We start from the raw sequence: 22,454 nt of genomic DNA on the forward strand, positions 1-22,454 counted from the left end.
GCTTGTTCTTAACTGAACCGTGCAGATTCTGACCATGACCTCACCTTGATGGATTCCAAAGCCCTCTCATTTTCCCGGTTGAGGCCGGTGGCCTGCTTTGCTTGGGTGCTGGCCTCCTGCAGAGCAGCACGGAAGCCACTGAGTTTGGCTTCGTAATCATTTAAAGCATCTCGTATATTCTTCGCCAGTCCATTGTTCTCCATCTGGTGGTTTTCCAGCCAGCTCCTTATCCGATTCAGCACTGAAATATATCACCTTTTTGTTTTCCACTTGAGAAATGAGTGCATTGACACTAAGTTATAAAGACTACAGAAGAACTAATTTTCTACTCACTGCATGGTTTTCCTTGAACTTGCAAGGGAATGAGAAAGGAGGCTAGTGTTTATGTTATGCTGTGCGCTGTACACATTGTCTCATTTAACTTTTATGACAACCACATGAAGACAGTGATTATCATTCTCTTGTTTCAGATAAGAAAACGGACGGCCCGAGAAATTAGGTGACAAGGTTTCAGCCTTGGAACTGGAACTGAACTTGAAGAGTATAAAGCACATTCTCCTTCTATCACTAATACTGTCTCCGAGGCTAACATTAAATTTAAACAATACAAATGCTAAAGGAGAGAAGCCACTATTTGTAGATTAACCACTGATATGTCATTCCACTAGAGAATAAAGCTCAGTATTTGGAAAAATATAGGCCTATTATTTTTAAAGTTTTGAGTTAATGTGGCATTTTCCTTAGTTCAAATCTTTAGATATATTCCCTTAATTTCTAGTACATCCATTTTTTTGGTAGTAGTAATGAGAATATCAATGTATGATTCAAAACCCCAGTGGTGCTGAGGGGACTATTAAAAATGATATAATGAGAAAGCAATAGAGCTGAAAGAAGAATGAAAATGCAGTTAATATCGCTTCTCGGCCTTTTGGCTAAGATCAAGTGAAAATGCAGTTAAAAACAAAATAGAGGTACCAGTGTCTAATATCTAAGGAGAAGAAACTATTTTTTTGCATGATGGTAAGATATTCTATTCTATGGATAAAGATGTGGTGTGTGTGTGTGTGTATATATATATATATATATATATATACACACACATATGTATCATATTCAGTGGAATATTACTCAGTTGTTAAAAAGAATGAAATAATGCCACTTGCAGCAACTTGGATAGACACAGAGATTATCAAAGTAAGCAAAGAAAGCCAGAAAGAGAAAGACAAATACTATATGATATCACTTATATGTGGACTCTAAATCTAAATGTGTGATATGTTCACAAATGAACTTATCTACACACAGAAACAGACTCCTAGGCATGGATAACAGACTTGTAGTTGCCAAGTAGTAGGGGGTAGGGGAGGGAAGAATTGGGAGTTTGGGATTAGTAGCTGCAACCTATTATATATAGGATGGATAAATAACAAGGTCCTACTGAACAGCACAGATACCAGTATTCAATACTCTGTGATAAATCATAACAGAAAAGAATATGGAAAAAAATTCACATGTGTGTGTGTAACCGAGTCACTGCTGAAATTAACACAACACTGTAAATTAACTATAATGTAATAAATGTTTTTTAAGAAAAAGGAGTTCTATTCCACAACCTCTCAGTAACCTGGAAGGGCTACCCGTTTGTACCACATGATGCTCTACCAGTGATACCGGCTGAAATGGTGACCCCTCCCCCAACCTGGCACGGTGTACTCTGCGCCTTGTATGTCAAGGCCAGTCAGAACAGACTGGATGCAAGCATCTGGAAGGGTGCTTACCTTGCTGAGCCTCTCTTCTTTCAGCTTCGGCATCCCTCAGGTGCTTCCCAAAGTTGCGGGTCCTCAGTTCCCTCATCATGCGCCCTGCTTCAGCCAGCTCTCTGGAAAAATCACCTGAAGGCAACCTGTTTCCATCTCCCTCTGTCCCAGATATCTGCTTCACGAGAACTGGAAAACATCAAGCTATTTATTAAACTGGGAATTCTGGACTCCAGGAGACCACTAAGAAAAGAAGCAGGGACTTTGATAGAGGGCTTGTATTGGTTTTTTAGTATCACTATGGGCTCTTTTTCATAATGCTGAACTCTTTCTTTGTACAACAAAGACTAAAGTAGTATAAAAGATATTTAATTGGGCTGAGTAATTCTTCTTACTGTGCACATTCCGGATGACATTTTTAATCTTCGAGTCCAGCTCTTTTGCACTTTGGGTTGTCCGATCAATGTTGTTATATAATGTTTGTGCTTTTCTGGAATTTATTTGAACCTATATGAAGAGTAAATTGATGAGCAACAAATTAAGTTGTTGGGAGAAAAAACTAGCAACATTTTGAAGCAAAATGAGTTAATGCTATTGACCTAACATATTACCTTTTCTTGCAAAGTTTCAAATTCACGATTCAAGTTACTCAGTTCTTTTTCCAGACCATCCATTTTTGATTTATGATTTGAAATGGTGGGACGGTAGCTGAGCAGCTGGTTCTGGAAAGTAAAACACAAAGTTAATCACACTCTAGAGTAGAAATCTGGAGTAAGTCTTATCAACTTGGTAAACCTGGTGATGATATGAAAAGATTCATTGATTAAGATCAGTGCTGCTCCTTAGAAAAAAATATGGTTCTTTGAAATAGGCCTCATGAAGAATTTATGTTCTGATGTTGTGATATGGTTCTAAAATAAAGTAGGAAAATTTAAAGACAAGAAGAGACTTTATTTGAATTAATGACCTAACCTTATAGAAATGAGGGTGATGTTACTTACTTGATATATTTTTAAATTCTATAATAAAGTCAATTTTTAAACTTATATTTTACTTGATTATGCTAAAAACAAGTATCTATGGCTACTCTGTTGAAATAATCTATAGATTCAAAGAATTATAGAGCAAGAGAAAAACTCAGAACTCATTAAATTGAATACCTTCATTTAATAGGAAAAAAACGAGAAAACAGAAACCTAAAAAAGTTGGGTGATTTGGCCATGCCTTGGAAGTACAGATTATCAGTGAGACCAAAATCCAGGTCCCCTTCCTCTTTTGGGTACTGAATGGCAACATTACTTTTAGAGGGGACACTGCTGCATATGGGTTTCCCTGGTGGCTCAGACGGTAAAGAATCTGCCTACAATACAGGAGACCCAGGTTCGATCCCTGGGTCAGGAAGATCCCCTGGAGAAGGGAATGGCTGGCTACCCACTCCAGAATTCTTGCCTGGAGAATCCCACGGACAGAGGAGCCTGGTGGGCTACAGTCCACGGGGTCACAAACAGTCAGATATGACTTAGTGACTAACAATACTACTATTGCTGCATGTAATATCTAGAGTAGCAATTACTTTCAATTTGGGATTGTTGCTTTTTTTAAGTTTTAACTTTTTCGTATTATTTGGTTTCACTTAGCATACAGAATCTTAGTTCCCCAACCAGCAATCAAACCTGCACTGAAAGCAGTGTCTTAACCACTGGACTGCCAGGGAAATCCCTCAATTTTTTGGAAAAAAATGTGTTAATATCTTGAAAGTTTTTACAAGAAAAAGCAATAGTACTATCTCTACTTGTACATAAGAGCCAGCCTCAGGTAAAAAAACACAGGCTTTTCAGCTAAGGGCCAAACCCTAGGTCCACCACTTCATAGACAAGCCCATTGGGCCTTATCTCCTTCATCTGTCTATCAGGGGTTGCTATATTAAGCTGCTGGGTTCTTTTTGGTGGTAAGTGGGCTAATGTATTATAAAATGTCACGTATATGCAGAACCATTCAAAAAAGTTGGTTGCTTTGTCATACATATTCCTGCTCAGTTTTCACAGTGTTTGTGTGATATTGCAAGAAGATGGTTCTATTTGTGCTGCAGAAAAACGAAGCACATGATTGCAGGTCAGAACAGCTGGATAAGAGGTATAGTGGGTGAACATACTCTTTAGAATTTCATCTTGGTGTGAATTCTTCTAGAACCACCACATACTAGCTGTGTGATTGTAGGCAAGTTACTTGGCTTTTACATACCTATAAAAAATAGCACTATTTCCCTCACAGGGTGTTGTAAGATTTAAGGGCCCTGGGCACAGGATGGATACCACAATGTTCGTCCCTTCCCTTCCTTGAAAAAGTGCAAGACTGTATTGATGACATCAGTCACTAAAGTGCCTTTTTATTTTTTCCCTCTGAACACACAAACGCTTTTCCCCTCTCCTCTCCATATTAAGCCTTCTAACCGTGCACTAAAATTACCCTCATGGGATGGAAAAGAGCCATTTTTTCCAGCACTATTTATTTTTGCTGTATGTACTCAACCGTAGCCACTAATGGTTTCAAAGCAGCCTTCATTCCAAAAGCCCTTAATTTAACTGTCCTTTCTAACTTAGGGTTCATTTCACCTACTAAATTTTTTTACTTTTGAGTAGATTTTTTTAAATTTCTGTGATTTTTTAATTAGATCTTCTCACATTTACCTCTTCTTGTTTGGTTTCTTGTGTTTTAAAAGTTTTTCTAATTTCTCGTTTCTTTCATTGGATGTCACCCTGTAAAGTAGTTTTCAGACTGTCCTGTGATTTCTGTTTTTGCTACAGGGACTCATCACATGACTGCTGCTTCTGCTGCATGTCTTTCTCATTATCTTTCACAGTGTTTTCAGGCTCATTCTGAGAGGGTCTCTTGTGTCCTGCACTCCTTGTGTCCTGTCTGGTGATCTCAGGGTCATCATCACTCCTGCTCCCCCTGGGTCCTGGCCCCCCAAGTCCAGGACCAGGTCTTATATCGGCAGCTTAGGACTTGCACACTATGGTGATGCTGACAATGTCACATTGCAACACAGATCCTGGTCTGTGAATCTTGTCCACGTCCTAGCTATAAGGTTGTAGCTTTCCTAGTTCTCATACAATTATTGCCTAACAATGGTAACTGGGAAGTTCCAAGTTTGTTTCTTCAGTCTTCATTTGCAGGCAGAAAAGCCCCCATTCCCCCCAGCCAGGAAGCCTGACTCCAGCCCATGGGGCACTTTCAGCCCCAATACTTCTCAGGATACCCTCTTAGCTACCTTCTTTCCAAGTGTACATAGAACATTCTCCAAGATGACCATGTTCTGAGCTATGAAAGAGGTATCAACATACTTAAAGAGAGCTGGAATCATAAAGCATTTTCTCTGATCCCAACAGAGTTAAACTAGAAATCAATAATAGAGAGTTAACTGGAAAATCTGCAGTTTGGAAATTAAACAATATAGCTCTAAATAACTTAGCGATCAAAGATATGTCACAAGGGGAATCAGAAAATCTTTTGAATTGAATGAAAATGGAAATTGGCACTTAAAAATGTGTGGGATACAGCTAAGGTACTTCTTAGGGAAAAACTTATAGCACTAAATGCTTATATTAAGAAATGTTTTGGATCAGGAAATAAGCTTTTATCTTAAGAAACTAGAAAATGAATAGCAAACTAAACCCAAACCAAGCAGAAGGAAGAAAAGATATGGATAAGAACAGAAATCAATGACATTGAAAACTGAAAAACAACAGAAATCAATAAAATAAAAAGATCAATAACATTGATAAACCTCTAGCCAGAATAATTAAAAAAATAGATAAGACACAAATGACCAATAACCGGGATGAATGAGAAAGCATCACTACAGATTTTGCAGATATTAGAAGGATAATAAGGAAAAATTATAAACAATTATATGTCAATATATTTGGTATTAATAATTTAGGTGAAATGAAAAAATTACTTGAAAAGCATATATTACCAAATATCACTCAAAAAGAAATAAATAATCCTAATTGTCCAGTACCTATTTTTAATTGATCTTGTAGTTAAATTAAGAGAAAAAAAATTAACAAAGAAAATTCCAGGCCCACATGGCTTCACTGGAAAATTCCACCAAACATTTAAAAAAGAATTAATGACAATTTTACCAAAATTTGCATTTGACTCTTCTGAACACAAGATACTGAGATAAAGACTATGAGAAAAATGAGACCAGAAACATTCAGTACGTAAGGAATGTTCACTTAGAAGTGTCAGTGTTCTGTGTTCACTGTACTTTTCACCAGGAGAAATCTAATCTTCATTTAGAGCAGAGGAAGGACAGCTGCCCTGAACCTTAAGTGGAGTCAAGCTCCCCACCCCTCCCTGCATGAGGAGTATTCATTCACGCAGCATCTGTGAATCCACCGAGTAACTGCTCTGGGCCAGGCATTGTGTGGGCGCCAGGGGTACGTACCCTCAAGTCCTTGGTCTGGGTCTCCAAGCGCCTTATCTGCTCCAGGGTGCCTGCGCTGACACTCAGGCCCTGCAGCTGAGACTTGACCAGGCGCAGCTCGTCGTCCATGGTGGCCAGGTCGTTCAAGAGCGTCATCACACAGCTGTCACAATCTGTGGGGCCACAATCAGAGGCACACGTGCTGCTGGCTGGAGCCACAGGAATGCAGACCAAGCCGCAGGGCCACACAGCAGCCCGGTTAATACACACATAGCCCATCACGGGCAGAAATCCCCATCCGGGACTTCTCAGAGAAGGATGCAATTCTGAAAAAGGGAGATCTCTAGACGGGAGCATTTGACAAAGAAATGGTGCAGTGGGGAGAATGAGTGAGGATGGTCAAAAGGTACAAACGTCCAGTTATAAAGGGAAACAAATATTGTATATTCACGCATATATGTGGAATCTAGAAAAATGGTACAGATGAACCTATTTGCAGGGCAGGTACAGAGATGCAGATGTAGAGAATGGACAAAGAGGGGGAGGGAAGAGTGGGACAAACTGGGGGAGAGGCACAGACAAATATATACCACCACGTGCAAGCCAGCTACGGGGAACCTGCTGGATAGTGAAGCGAGCTTGGCTCAGTGCTCTGTGATGACCTAGAGGGGTGGATGGGGTGAGGGCAGGAGGGAGACCCAAGGGACAGGGGATACACGTACATATATGACTGATTCACTTCATTGTACAGCAGAAACTAACACAAGATTGTAAAGCAACTATACTCCAAGAAAAACATTTAAAAAAATAAAAAACAAGTAACTTAGCATGTAAAATGCACAGCATGATGACTATAGTTAAGGACACTCTATTATATATTTGAAAGTCACTAAAAAAGGAGATCTTAAAAATTCTTAATATACAGAAGAAAATCTGTAACTGTGTGAGTTGATGGATGTTAACTAACTGTGGCGATCATTTCACAACCTATACATATATCAAATCATTATGTTGTAGACTTTAATACAATGTAGCATGTCAACTATATAGCAATACAACTGGGCAAATAAATGGTGAACCTATGCAACCTGTTGCTTATTTCGTATATGGGAAAAGGAATAATAAATAGCTTTTATTTACTGAGTGCTTGCTATTTACCAGGAATCATGATAAGGGATTCATAAGCATTTTTCCAACAACTATATGAGGTTAGTATAGTTATTACTAACCTCAGTTTCACCACTGTACAAATGATGAAACAGGCTGGAAGAAGCAAGGTCACTGGCATGAGATCAGACAGATATTAGTTGGCAGAGACTGGATTTGACCCTAAGTAGCCCTGCTGGAGAAGGGCATAGCAACCACTCCAGTATTCTTGCCTGGAGAATCCCATGGACAGAAGAGCCTAGTGGGCTACAGCCCATGGGGTAGCACAGAGCTGGAGACGACTGAGGCGACTTAGCACACACACACAGCCCTCCTTCCACCTCCTCCCACCTTCTCCCACCAGCGCTTTCCCATGTCACAGTCTGGGGTTCACAGATCTGAAGCTGAACCCCACAACCTGGAAAGAAGGAGCCACTTTCTTTACTCACCGTCACATTCTTCTCCGGGACCACTATCTTTGGGTTCCTGGTTTATGCAGTCTGAAATGAGGAGTAAACAAAGAAGGCAGTGCTACTAAACTTACTCTTCATGTACTTTTTAACTCGGCTTTTAGGAAAGCTAGTTTCAGAAAATTTCAGTCACCCAACCACCCAGTATCGCCAGCTCTTCCCTTCTCCCTCCTTCCCTTGGGGCCACTGTTCTGAGAGCTGTCTTGGATCCCAGCAGTCTGGCTGCAGGAATGTCTCTTGTGGCCTCTCTGATGATATATTGCTTCTTCTCTCCAAAGGGTCATGTGATTCCTATGAAGTTAACACTCCAACTTGTTACTGTTGCCTTCATTTGGTGGCCTCTTATACAACTGCTGATGTCTCTTCCAATATCATTCGAGAACATTCAATAGACACTCACTGAGTGCCTTTGAGCACTCCCTAAGTTCCATGGCCCAGTGCTAGGGGCAGGAATACAAAGATAGAAGACAAAGTCTCTGCTGTCCTATAGGCGCGGGTTCAATCTCTGGTCAGAGAACTAATGCTCCTTAATGGTCAGGGAACGTAATGGTCCTGCAGGGGAGGTAGACACATTTTACAGCAGTGTGACAGATGCTATAAGGGAGATATGCACACACAGTGGACTAGCTACGGCTAAATCTTGAGGTTCTCAGCTACAGACAGGAAAGCCTAACGGTCATCCTTGGACATTCTTCACTCTGCTAACTTCTACTCCTTTCCCCATACCATGCATCCTTAATACTGAAATGTCCTCTCATTTCCCTCTGAAAAACCATCTAACTTCATCAAAGGAAAACTCTAAACTCGAAACTTTCTTAAACATGCAGCAAGGAGGCCTTCAGGTGTGTTCTCAATGGCAGGCAATACTCTACACTTTGTTTGTATACAGATACGTTTTAAACCATGTTTGCTTTTCATTGTAAAAAAATACATAAGTTTACTATGGAAAATTCGGAAAGATCAGAAAAAATGAGATAAAACATTATCCTTGATCCTACGACTCAAAGACAATCAATGTGTCCCCAGTGTATATTTGCGTACACTTTATTATACATAATCATAGGTTTCTCTTACTCATCCTTTAAAAAAAAAAAAAAACCCTTTTGTTCACTCTTACATGTATATATAAGAAGGACTGATGCTGAAAGGACACTGGTAGGACTGATGCTGAAGCTGAAGCTCCAGTATTTCAGTCATCTGATGTGAACAAAAGACTCATTGGAAAAGTCCCTGATGCTGGGAAAGATCGAGGGCAGAAGAAGAAGAGGTTGTCAGAGGATGAGATGGCTGGATGGCATCGCTGGATGCAATCAACATGAACTTGGGCAAACCCTGGGAGACGGTGAGGGACAGGGAGGCCTGACGTGCTGAAGTCCATGGGGTCACAAAGAGTCGGACAGGCCTGGTTGACTGAACAACAACAATATATACATATAGCTGTGTCAACTTTATTTCCTCAATTAGACCATGAACTCCTTATAGGCAGGAAACAAGGTTTTATTTCCTTCACAAACTTCTGCAAACACAGCACCTTGAACAGTCTATGGGGAACTTGACTTATGAGGAGGATTGATTTATCAGTGCAATTTTCTCAACAAGTTTGAGTTTTGACCACCAAGGAATCTGTCCATTACTAGGTAGAAAAAAAAAAAAAAAAAACCAATGAATGAAAAAAGGTGGGGGGGAGGGAATCCCACAGGAACAAATGTGTCTCACGTGTGAACATTTTATTCCATTCGAGGAACAAACAGTTACCATCCTCACTTCAGGTTGCTTATTTTTGTTATTAGAGTAGGGACAAGGAGGCTTGAAAAGGCATCCATCTCAAAGTATGATGTGTCTGATATTAAAACGTCTCCTGAACACCTCCAAGGACCTCCAGAGACAGTAGATAACTCATCTCCTTCTAAGCCAGTCCTTTTCATCTTTAAACATCTGACACTTCCTACTCAGAATGATTTACGATAGGCCTCCCTCTAGCTTCCACTCCCGGAAGCGAGTTCCAGCCCTTAAGTCACATAGAAAGAGACCCACCCTTCTCCCACACATGCCCCTTTCAGATCCGTCCTTTCCAAGTCTACTCTCCACTGTCCTCTCCACAGGGCTGCAGGTCCCTTCACAGCTTCACTGTCTTTCTGAACAAATTGAAGCGTGTCTATTGCTTGCATGGGCACCGGACCAGGGAACAGTAAGCCACCTGGTTCTGGACACCAGAACTCGGTGGAGACAGTACAAGGCGTCTAAGGGGCCATGTCACTCTCTTGATTCATATCAAACTAACCACTGACTGAAACCTTAGCTGTGACTCACTTATCACTACAGGACTGACCACACGCAAGCCTCAACATAATCTTATCTGGTTAGAACTGGCCCCTCACTCCAGGCTGTTGAGGACCTATTTTATTCTAAATGTGTCATAGGAGGTGTTTTCTGGCTCCTCCAACTTTGTGTCATCTGATAACAGAGTGGGCAGGCCTTCTATATTTCCATTCAGGTCAACGATATTGAACAAGATGGAGCTCACATGACGCCCCAAAAAGTGAAAGCAGGCACCCAAGGAGCCATTTACTCTGCAGTCCTTTGGGAACAGTCACTTGAGCAGATCTAATCCACACATCCAGGGTGTAGTTCTTTACCTTGTCTATAAGATGAGAGATTTTATCTAAGGATTTGGTACTGTACTATATCAATGGCGTTTTCCTGATAAATCCATTAATGTTCTCCATTAGACAGAGGATGACAAGCTTGGATGCCATCACTGACACAACAGACAAGAGTTTGAGCAAACTCCAGGAGACAGTGGACTGGGAAGCCTGGCGTGCTGCAGTTGGACACGACTTAGCGACTGAACGACAGCAAATATTTTCCATCAAAGAAGGAAATGGAGACTCTCCCTTTTTTCCCCAGCTTCCTTTTTCTCCTAATCCATCTATACCAACTTCCAGTTAATGTCTTTTTCCTGGTAGGTAAAATCCATCTCAATTATACACTCACATTCTAGAACAGTTACTGCTTTAGGAGAAGAGCACTTTGGATTCTTCAGATACACATGCAAAGGAAGCTGATGAGAGAATAACCTTATAATGCAAAGAGAGATCTCACCAAAATCACTGAAATAGGATCTAAAGTTATTTTGGCTATAATTAAAGAAGTTTTAAAAACAATTTACCTTAACAAAAACCTACTTGAAGTTATTCACCAAAGCTGTGAGTACTACCTAAGCATTCCCAACTTTGTCAAAACAAGGGCACAATTTGTTACATGCAGTTGTGTGCATGCTTCCTGAAAAGGTCTGTTTGGCTTCTTTGTCTGCTATGATATACCAGTTTGATAAAGGTAAGTTAACAGAGGTGTGAGTTGATCTTACCTCCGTTCAAGGTTAACAGAGGTGTGAGTTGATCTTACCTCCGTTCAGGGGGTCACAACTGCCCAACTGGCCGTTGCTGTTACAATTGCATGGCTGACAGCTGCCTCCAAATTTCTGGGGATTTCCAAAATATCCGGGAGCACACCTACACAGAATACAGAAAAAGAGAGGAAACACCCAAAGAATGCGTCATTGACTCCACCCAGTTTTCTCAACTTCCAACTCCCTGTTTGGGATATCGTAACCCTATGGGAGAAAAGGCTGACATAGATTTGCGTGAGTGAATGTATCTCAGTAGAGATATTTGTGACTTGAATGGGAATGGTGAGGATGGGAGGCAGGCAGAGATTTCTCCCTTCCCCCTTGACACGCAGATGACATACCTACAGCCAAATGGCAGATGAACGAAACACAAACAGGAATCAGTGGTCTGATCAGTATGGAAATTAGGGATGGGTGAATTTTATGCAAGAGCTGAATTTCTGAAGATATGACACAATTACATACTGCTTAATTTACAGCTAATTTCCTCAAAGGTAAAAAAAGGAAAATTAATATAATTTCAATTTTTTGCATAAAGGGGGATTTTATTAATATTTCTTATTGTACTATTCCAACTCTGCATAATTCACACTTATTTGCACTAATTACTGCAGTGATATACATAAGGGGCTTAAATAACTGAGCAGTTATAGCTGCTACCTTGGCCCGAGGCTTTATTATTCTAGATGATTTAGTGATGAAATGTCAGTTCCTTATTTATAAGTTAAAAGATAATATTTCCTTGATGGTGAGTTTCTACTTTTCTCAAACAATAAAACAAACCCATGTTAATGTTTCTGGAACTGGGAGGTAAATCAAAATATTTATGTTCATTAGCAAAATTCTACTTCCACTCTATTACCCACCCCACCCCCCAAATTGTCATTAAGTTGGTATGTGTGTGTTGTCTTATTATCAATGGAACTGATACAATCAAGGAAATATGGCATTTGACTCTCTTCCAAAAACTTAGGGCTTCCCATGTGGCACTAGTGGTAAAGAATTCTGCCTGCCAATGCAGGAGATGTAGGAGACAAGGGTTCGATCCCAGGGGTGAAAAGATTCCCTGGCAGAAGAAATGGCAACTCACTTCAGCATTCTTGTCTGGAGAATCCCATAGAGAGGAGCCTGGCAGGCTACCGTCTACAGGGTCACAAACAGTTGGACATGACTGAAGTGACTGAGCATGCATGCAACCCAAATTTAAGTTTGCATATCAAAGAATTTCCAGGCAATTTAAATATGCGTTTCCAATGGATAAACTGGTGATATAGTGCAAAGGACACAGGTTTTGAGTCAGTGAGATCTGGCTGCATTGATTCCTGCTTTCACCACCATGCATGTAATCTTGGGCTTATCTGATTCCACTTCTTCATCTGATTCCACAAGCTTCCACTTCTTCATCTCCTGCTGCTAAGTTGCTTCAGTCGTGTCCGACTCTGTGTGACCCATGGACTGCAGCCTACCAGGCTTCTCCGTCCGTGGGATTCTCCAGGCAAGAACTCTGGAGTGGGTTGCCATTTCCTTCTCCAATGCATTAAAGTGGAAACTGAAAGTGAAGTCGCTCAGTCGTGTCCGACTCTAGCGACACCATGGACTGCAGCCTACCAGGCTCCTCCATCCATGGGATTTTCCAGGCAAGAGTACTGGAGTGGGGTGCCATTGCCTTCTCCCTGTCTTCATCTATTCCTCTTATAAAAATGTAAGCTCCATGAGGATGTGATTTTGGGAGGCTGTTTTGCTCACTGATACATCCTTAGCACCTGGGGCAGTGCCTGGGCACATATTAGGTATCAGATATAAAAAGGCAATGGCACCCACTCCAGCACTCTTGCCTGGAAAATCCCATAGATGGAGGGGCCTGGTGGGCTGGAATCCATGGGGTGGCTAGGAGTCGGACATGACTGAGCGACATCACTTTATTTTTTCACTTTCATGTATTGGAGAAGGAAATGGCAACCCACTCCAGTGTTCTTGCCTGGAGAATCCCAGGGACGGGGGAGCCTGGTGGGCTGCCGTCCATGGGGTCGCACAGAGTCGGACAAGACTGAAGCGACTTAGCAGCAGCAGCAGCATAAATACATGTTGAATGAATGAATGAAAAATTGTACTAACCTTATCTATTTTGGTGGATGGATATAAGATAAAAGATAACCCAGTAAAGAATCTAGTACAATGCCTGCACATAACAGACACTCAGTAAAAGGCAGCTACTATCACTTCAAGACATGATGAAAATATTCATGTAATGGTATGTATTAATTGGTATCATTTGGAATGACTACATTTCAGAAAGTGGATAGGAAGTAGAAAACCCATGTATTCCCTAATTATCAGGAAGGTAACCAAGCTGAGGTGGCTTATCCAAGTCTACTAAGCAGGCTGTCCTAATAATAGGGCTTTCCTTGAAGCGTCCAGCCCCATATTCTGCCTCCTAACCATGCTACGCAAAAGATCTGGGTTTAAAATACTTTTTCTTCAGGTGTCTCACTTGTATCTAAACTTTCTACGTAAAAGATACATATTTACAAAATACCTTACTTAAAGTTACATAAATATTCCAGAAAATTTTATTCTGCTTCTTCCTTAATCTTGCAAAGCAGAATAAAATTTCTGGAATATTTATGTAATTTTAAGTAAGGTAATTTGAAAAGACCCTGATGCTGGGAAAGATTGAGAGCAGGAGGAGAAGGGGACGACAGAGGATGAGATGGTTGGATGGCATCACCGACTCAATGGACATGGGTTTGGGTGGACTCCGGGAGTTGGTGATGGACAGGGAGGCCTGGTGTGCTGCGGTTCATGGGGTCGCAAAGAGTTGGACACGACTGAGCGACTGAACTGAACTGGTGCCTTTCTTCTTATTTAGCCACGACAGTGGCTAAACACAATGGACTTCCTGATTTCATAGATGACATTGGTACAGCAAATGAAGAGCAGAGAGAGCTTCTGTCATCTGTGGCTCTGAACAGCGGAGGGAGACACTGGTCCCAGAGCATGGGGCGGGGGCGGGGCTGGAATGTGAGCTGGGACCCCTTCCCTGCCCCTCCCCCACCCTCTGTACAGCTGTGCTGGGTACATCCTTATTCTTCACTCCACACTGCGCTTGTATTTATCACTGCCACGCTAACCACTAGTGGCTGACGATGCCTGGCAGCCTGGCACAGAATGGGTGCTCAATAAATGTCTAACAAGTGAGAAAATGACATTAAAATGGCATTAAGCTGTAGAAAAGTGTTTTACACCTGATGTTAGCCAAAAGGCCGAGAAGCGATAGAAAAGTTTTTAGCGATGGAAAAGTTTTGTTTCTTTTTTAAACAATACTTGCTCCCTTGATGTATGATCAAATGTAACAAACCTAAGCTGAGACTACTGTTAATTAAGAATTTCCCTTTCCAATCAGCTGCCTGCCAAATGGATGTCTCCTCCAGACTGGTGCTGTTTTCCACTTCACTGTTTGTGAAGAACTGTACGGAACATTAAATTAGGAAGCCTCTCCCAGATGGGAGCCCCTTAGCTTTCAAATCATGGAGCCTGGAAGACCCTCCCAGGCCCACTCCCCACTCTACCCATCTTTCCTGTCTCAGGGTGGCTGCCCCTTCCGCCCCTCCCCCTTCAGTTCTAGTGGGATGCCCCTCCTGTTGCAGCCTGGTTTAGCCCAGTTCCCTGTTTTAGGGCTTACCCTGGTGACTTAGGCTGTAAAGAATTCACCTGCAATATAGGAGACCTGGGTTTGATCCCTGGGTTGGGAAGATCCCCTGGAGAAGGGAATGACAACCTGCTCCAGGATTCTTACCTGGAGAATCCCATGGACAGAGGAGCCTGGTGGGCTACAGTTCATGGGGTCATAAGGAGTCGGACACGACTGAGCGATTAACACTTTCACCTTCTCTATTTCAACAGCCCCTTTGTGTGCCTATTTACCACTAGACTGGAAAACCCTTGAGGGGAGAGTCTGCTCTGATTGCTCATGTGTCTCTAATGCTCAGCACAGTGCCAGGCAGATACTAGGATCTCCATCCATTTTTCATTGAGGGAAAGAATGACTAATAGATGTGAGACAAACGTGAGCTAGGTTTCCCTTGCAGAAATGAAAAACAGAAGAAAACTGAATTGCTCCTTTTTACCATGAGATAGTGTCCAGACCCTCAGCTGATGCCCATAAAAAGAGTGTCCCCTCTTCCACCCATGGCAGGAACCCTCGAGGCCCTTGGACTTGCTTACATTACTTCCCTGACCTAAGCTGTCTTCCAGCTCCACCTCCCAGCTCCACTGGGCTCTAGCCATTCCCTCGACCTACGTAAGTCCCACCTTGTCCATAAAATGTTTCAGATATTCCTAGTCCACAGTAGGCCCCCTTACGATGAAATTCAGTTGAATTGATTGTGTGTGTGTGTGTGTGTTTAATTTGGTAAAACTCTTCTAAAGTTATCCAGAAAAACAATATGCCAGAACAGTCCAGGAAACAATTTAAGCTCTATGAAGGGAACCTGGCTCAACCAAATAGTCAGTCATTTTATAGTTTCAGAAATGATTCAGAAGTGATAATAGCACAAGAACCCAATAAAATGTACAAATCCAAGTCCATACAGAAATTTTGTACATATGTAGCTTCAGTGATGGAGAAGGCAATGGAACCCCACTCTAGTACTTTTGCCTGGAAAATCCCATGGATGGAGGAGCCTGGTAGGCTGCAGTCCATGGGGTCGCTAGAGTAGGACACGACTAAGCGACTTCACTTTCACTTTTCATTTTCATGCACTGGAGAAGGAAATGGCAACCCACTCCAGCGTTCTTGCCTGGAGAATCCCAGGGACGGGGAAGCCTGGTGGGCTGCCGTCTATGGGGTTGCACAGAGTCGGACACAACTGAAGCGACTTAGCAGCAGCAGCAGCAGCAGCTTCAGTGAATGTCTTCCCTGGTGGCTCAGTTGGTAAAGAATTGGCCTGCAATGTGGGAGACCCCCTGGAGAAGGTTCAGTTAATTCATCTAACGGTACCCAGGCAAAGAGAGATGAAAGCATGAGCGTATGGGATTGTGTCCCCATCACTCTGTGAGCACACATCCTGTGGTGAGCATAACATGAGGGATGTGAGCCTGCTCACCCTCAGCTGGGCTGGTCTCCCTGTGCCTCTCCTCACATGAACATTTCACCCTACAGAGTGTGGCTCCAGATGTAGCCAGATGCCATGCACATTTCATGCAGCGAGGCCCCCCTGGATTATGGAGACACAGAATACTGGAATAGTCAAGGTTATTTGAGCTCTGGTCAATTTTTGTCTTATATGTTGACCCTAAGTCTATCTGCCATGTGAGAAGCAACACCATAAAAAAGGCGAGGTTCCAATATTTCACTAACATCGAGATTTGAAGTTAAGAAGTAAAACCACAAAAGTTCAAAAACAGAGATTTCCCTGGGGGTCCAGTGGTGAAGATTTCATCCTCCCAATGCAGGGGGGATGGGTTCAATCCCTTATTGGGGAGCTAAGATTCCCATAGGCCTCACAGTGTGGCGATATAAAACCAAAAAACCAAAATAGGTATAAACATTTATATCCAACTACCTCCAAGGACAAGAGTCAGGGGATGATGGAACTTAAGTGGAACTTCCTGGCCCTGACATGATGTTATCAATGAATACTTATTGTTATGGAAACAGACTGAAAATGAAAGTGTTATCCACTCAGTCATGTCTGACTCTTTGCGACCCCATGGACTGTAGCCCACCAGGCTCCCTCTCTCCATGGGATTCTCTGGGCAAGAAGACTGGAGTGGGTTGACATTTCTTTCTCCAGGGAATCTTCCTAACCCAGGGATCGAACCTGGGTCTCCTGCACTGCAGGCAGATTCTTAACCATCTGAGCCACCAGGGAACCCTGCATGGAAACAGATTACTAATATATAATTAGATGAGAAAATAAGTCAAAACAAAAAGCAAAACTGAAATCTACATTATTTTTTAAAGAAAAAGTCTGTGCATATAGAACTGACATGTAAGAACATACAACAACTTTTTGGGGGGGGCCGCACGTGGGATATTAGTTCCCCAATTAGGGACTGAACCTGTGTCCCTTGCAGTGCAAGCACAGAATCCTAACCAGGGGACCACCAGGGAATTCCCTTCAAAAAGTTTTAACAATGGTTTTCTGTAGGCAGAAGAAATATGAATAGCACTGTAGGTGGGCAGGTGTGAGCATAGGGCAATTGGAAGGGTGTGGAACTTACTAGTTTTTGCCTTATTAGCTTTTGGCTCACCTATTTTATGGGGATTCCCAGGTGGCACTAGCAGTAAAGAACCCACCTGCCAATGCAGGAGATAGTAAGAGACATGGGTTTGATCCCTGGGTCGGGAAGATCCCCCTGCAGGAGGGCATGGCAACCCATTCCAGTATTTTTGCCTGGAGAATCCCCATGGACAGAGGAGCCTGGCGGGCTACACCCCATGGGGTTGCAAAGAGTCGGACAGGACTGAAACGACTTAGCACACACGCATCTGTGTTACATCATTTTCATAATTTATAATTATAACATTTTTTATAATTATGTACTGATCTTATGATAGTTATTTAAATTTTTTAAATGTTATCCATATGATTCATTTTACTGTTACTTTCCCAGATATCAATGTATGTGTGCTCTCTTCCTGTCTAGATAACAAGTATCTTTTGTACCCTTCACAATAACTGGGCAGAATAGCTAATTATGAAATATTGTTCAGGAAAAACGCAAGCTTGCCTCTGCGGCCTTTATAATCAAGTACATACCTTCCATTTTGTAACATGTATTCTTTTGTTTCCCAAACATTTCTAAATACCTATTATATGAATAGTAGCTCACTGGGCACTAAGGGATTCAGAAATGAGTGAGACACAGACTGTCCTGCCAGTGTTCATAATGTCGTGTGTGCATTAACAGGGGGGTGTGTGTAGGGCTGTGGATACGTGTGCATGTGTGGGAGCATGTAGAGTTGCATGTTTGTGTACAGGCAAGCAGGGATGTATATTTGGGGATAGAAGTTTGAGTTTCGATGGTGGTAGGAATACGCAGATATATGTCTGGGGAGGGGCATGCAGGAGTGTGCGTGGGAGTGGGGATATGTAGGCATATATGTAAGCACAGGGGGATACAGGGGCATTTGCTGGAGTGTATAGGACTATGACATATTGGCCCTAATTCTCAAATTTCCACAGGTACAAAGCAAGGAAGAGAAGGAAGTTAATGATTTATGAAGTGACAGGCTTGTGTTTTTCCCAAGAGACCTTTTCCCAGCCTCAGAGAAACCAGCGGCCCCACCCCAGCTCTGAGCCCCACCCACACCCAGGGTGCCTGTAGCAGCCTGCCCGCAGAGCCCACCCCACCTGTGAGATGGGGGGAGGAGGAGAGAAGGGGGGCACGGGGGAGGGCGGCACCCACCTTTCACAGCGTGTTCCTGTGTATCCAGGTTTGCAGGAGCACTTGACGTTTTCCCCAGTCACAACACAGCCGGTGGCAAAACTTAAAAAAAAAAAAGACAGAAAAAAGCCCCAGTAGAAACATAAACCCACAGGTTCTTATGCTCATTATTTTTTGCCACATGAAGTGAAACTGGAAACCAAGGGTCCAGGTACCTTTCATGTGAAGAAAATTTTGCCCATCAAAACTTGTCGAGAGAATAATGAATGATTTCAGCTGACATCGGGCAAATCTGGGTGAATAGGGACTGAAGGCATTTTTATTTTCGGCTTGGAGAAATACATTCCTTCCCTTAAGACAGAGTAAAGTAACGCACTTGGGAAGAGATGGTGACGACAGCACTTTTTCCAGAAATAACAAGGAAGGAATCAAACAAGTCTGGGCAGAAAAGAAGAACAGAGAGTTCTGATTCTTTAAAAAAAATTTTTTTTCCCCTCCTTGCTTATTCTAGTTCTTTTATCTTATACTGGGCACAATCCCTTCTGGGAAGAAAAAGTATTTTGTGTGGAGGGTTCGGCGGTGGGGGCAGGCCCACCCAGAGTCCCATAGGGGACTAAAGTACAGATCATGCTTGGGCCCAGTTAGCTCTGCAGACATGGTCCCTGCTGATTTCCACACTTTTCCAATCAGGTTGTTGCAACTTCTATTCTCTTTCTTTTAGTTCTGAACTGGTGTATTTATAGAAGCTTCTTAAAAAAAAAAAAAAATTAAACCAAGAGACCATGAAAAAGTCCTTGTTGCCTTACGAAGAAACATCTATGACCACTGAACATTGCACTGACATAGATGTGAGGGGAAATAACTCCATTTATCACTAGCTGGTAAGAGAATTCTGATTTTAAAAACTATTTACTTATTTGGGTGTGCTGGATCTTAGCTGCGGCTCATGGACTTAGTTGGGCTTCCCCGGTGGTGCTAGAGGTAAAGAACCCCGATGCCAATGGAGGAGACATAAGAGACTCGGGTTTGATCCTTGGGTCAGGAAGATCCCTTGGAGGAGTGCTTGCCTGGAGAATCCACTCCAGTATTCTTGCCTGGAGAATCCCATGGACAGAGGAGCCTGGTGGGCTCCCTAGGGTCGCAAAGAGTCAGACACAACTTAGCACGCACACATGTGAACTTAGTCGCTCTGTGGCACATGGGATCTTAGTTCCTCAACCAGGTATTGAACCTACATCCCCTGAATTGGAAGGTGGATTCTTAATCCCTGGACCACAAGGGAAGTTTCAAAGAGTTCTTATTTGGAAGCTTCTCTTGGACAACTGGATAGATATAGAGTTACACCTTTAAAGGGACAGTTAGAAATTTGTCAGCAGTATTAATATTGCTGGAAGGAGAATTAGATAAAAATAGGATTTTACTGATACATCCTAGGAACTGCGTGTTACTTCAACTACACAGAAGCTGAAAGCTGACCTTGATGATAGCATGCTTTGCAACCAAAGATCAAACGCTTTCCCCAAGCACACTGTGAACATCTTGCAGCTTTTTACTCTCTCCAGCTTCTGTTCAAACAAGCCTGGGCAAGTGTCAAGTGATAGATCCCTTTACAAATAAAGCCACAGGACCGGGCAGGTTTAAGGAGTATCAAACACACAGATAGCAAACCAGGGTGGATATTTCAAATATGCATCTCCAGAAAAGCCACATTGGGCAGGTGGCTTCTGATAATTTTAAGACTCGGCCAATTTCTCTGCTAGCTCAGCTGATATCAGCCAGCCTTGCAGTCCACACTTGCTCCTGAACCTGGGCACTACTGGTACTTGATCACCATCACTCTGATTTTTCATATCAAATCTTGCTTCACTTGGTTACCTGTTTATATTTTGTCTGGACTCACAGTGAACAAGTGATGATGAGCAAGAGTAGGACAAAGTGCCAAAGCCAAACTGAACATGAATTATCACGAAAGGAAAATGACGGCTTTCTACCGACAGAGTCTACTGACCTTACTGGAGCCTGGATGATAATGCAGACCACATCCCTCTGAGGCTCAGAACTGTCCTGTGGCTTCCATCACACTGAGGATAAAAGTCCTTAACATCCAAGTGCCTTACTCTAGCCTGAAAGGTACAGGATCTGTACCCTGGCTGTCCCACCAACCTCATCTCCCAGCCAGCTCTCTCTCAATGCAATCAAGCCATCCATGCCTTCTTACTGTCCACAAACTCATCATCACAGGAGTTTTCTCATCTGTTTTTTCCCCCCTTGCCATGGACCCTCATCATATTGTCTTGGTACTCCACCTCATCACTCTTGAGTCCCTGCCCAACAACTCCAGAAAGCCCTGCTACCACCCTCTGTAAAGAATCCACTATCTATCATATAACCCTTTTATCAGTGGTGTGGCCCATCTCTGAAGTTATACTTCAGACTGATTTGTGCACATTTTACTGAGGAATAACCCCACTCTCTCCTCCCATTCTTCAGGTGAAGCTTAATGTCTTTGCCAGCCTTCTTTACTGCAGTTACCCCAGCATCTGGAGGAGGGATGATGCTCAATAAATTGCTTAGACATTAAATGAAGAGCAAAAGAAAAGAGGAAAAGGCAAAACCCTGAAGAACACAACTTGGAGAGTCTGTTTTTGTTTGGTTTTGTTTCCATTTTTTGTCTATTCCTTTTTTAAAATAGAAAATTGTTTTATTGAGATAGACTTCACATATCATACAAATCCACCCACCTAAAATGTTAGATTCAATGGCTTTTAGTGTGTTCACAGAATCGCGCAGTCATGACCACAAGCAATTTTAGAGCATTCTCATCACCTCTGAAAGAAATTTTATGCCATTTAACAGCCCCTTCCCATTTCTCCCCACCACCCATTCCCCAACCCTAGACACCCATCAAACTATTGGGTTGGCCAAAAAAGTTAAATCGGGTTTTTCCATCATGGCTACAAAAAATCCAAATGAACTCTTTTGCCAACTCAATACTTCCTGTCTTTATAGATTATTGTCAAACGTCTACAGTACCTGTCTGAATGAGGACATGGGCAGACTCTGCAGGATCCATGAATGGTGTTCCAATAGTAACCCTCTTTACAGCGCTCACAGTGTTCCCCTGCAGTGTTATGCTGGCAGTTCTTGGGAGAGAGAAACAGTAAAATTAATAACAACCTATTACATTTATTACTATTGAGATTGCTGTCATCTTAATTACTCACACAATTATAACTCAACCCCCTCTGACATAGCAATATCGATTTTGCTAATCATATGCTTTTCCTACCCAACCAATCATTGTTGGTGCCAGAAAAATGGTGTAATTGCCCTCCCATCAGCTATTTGGTGTTATCATGGGGAGGAAGGGCAACATGGAGCCAGGTCAGTGGGGTTAAAATCCCACTTGAACATTCCATAGCTGTGGGATCTTGGGCAAGTCCCTTCACCTCTCTAGGCCTCGGTATTTTTTAATAAATCAACTTTTTTGGCCATGCCACATGGCATGTGGGATCTTAGTTCCCTGGCTAGGGATTGAACCTGTGTTCCCTACACTGTGTGGAAGTGGTTGAGTGTGGAGTCTTAACCACTGGACTGCCAGGGAAGGTCCATATAAATAGTGAAGGTGATGGAATTCCAGTTGAGCTATTCCAAATCCTGAAAGATGATGCTGTGAAAGTGCTGCACTCAATATGCCAGCACATTTGGAAAACTCAGCAGTGGCCACACGACTGGAAAAGGTCAGTTTTCATTCCAATCCCAAAGAAAAGCAATGCCAAAGAATGCTCAAACTACTGCACAATTGCACTCATCTCACACGCTAGTAAAGTAATACTCAAAATTCT

At 42.4% G+C, this 22,454-nt stretch overlaps 1 protein-coding gene across 1 annotated transcript in view; it reads right to left on the reverse strand.

Moving 5' to 3' along the window:
* The window catches only part of LAMA3 (laminin subunit alpha 3), a 259,483-nt gene that overhangs the window by 53,099 nt on the left and 183,930 nt on the right, over positions 1 to 22,454 (reverse strand). The window contains 9 exon segments of the mRNA XM_014479149.2: positions 45 to 241; positions 1,779 to 1,946; positions 2,153 to 2,264; positions 2,369 to 2,479; positions 6,214 to 6,365; positions 7,788 to 7,838; positions 11,214 to 11,320; positions 18,631 to 18,711; positions 21,643 to 21,752. Of these exon segments, the coding sequence (XP_014334635.2) occupies positions 45 to 241; positions 1,779 to 1,946; positions 2,153 to 2,264; positions 2,369 to 2,479; positions 6,214 to 6,365; positions 7,788 to 7,838; positions 11,214 to 11,320; positions 18,631 to 18,711; positions 21,643 to 21,752 (1,089 nt within the window).

This window comes from Bos mutus, chromosome 24 (assembly GCF_027580195.1).
Source record: "Bos mutus isolate GX-2022 chromosome 24, NWIPB_WYAK_1.1, whole genome shotgun sequence".
NCBI classification, from domain to species: domain Eukaryota; kingdom Metazoa; phylum Chordata; class Mammalia; order Artiodactyla; family Bovidae; genus Bos; species Bos mutus.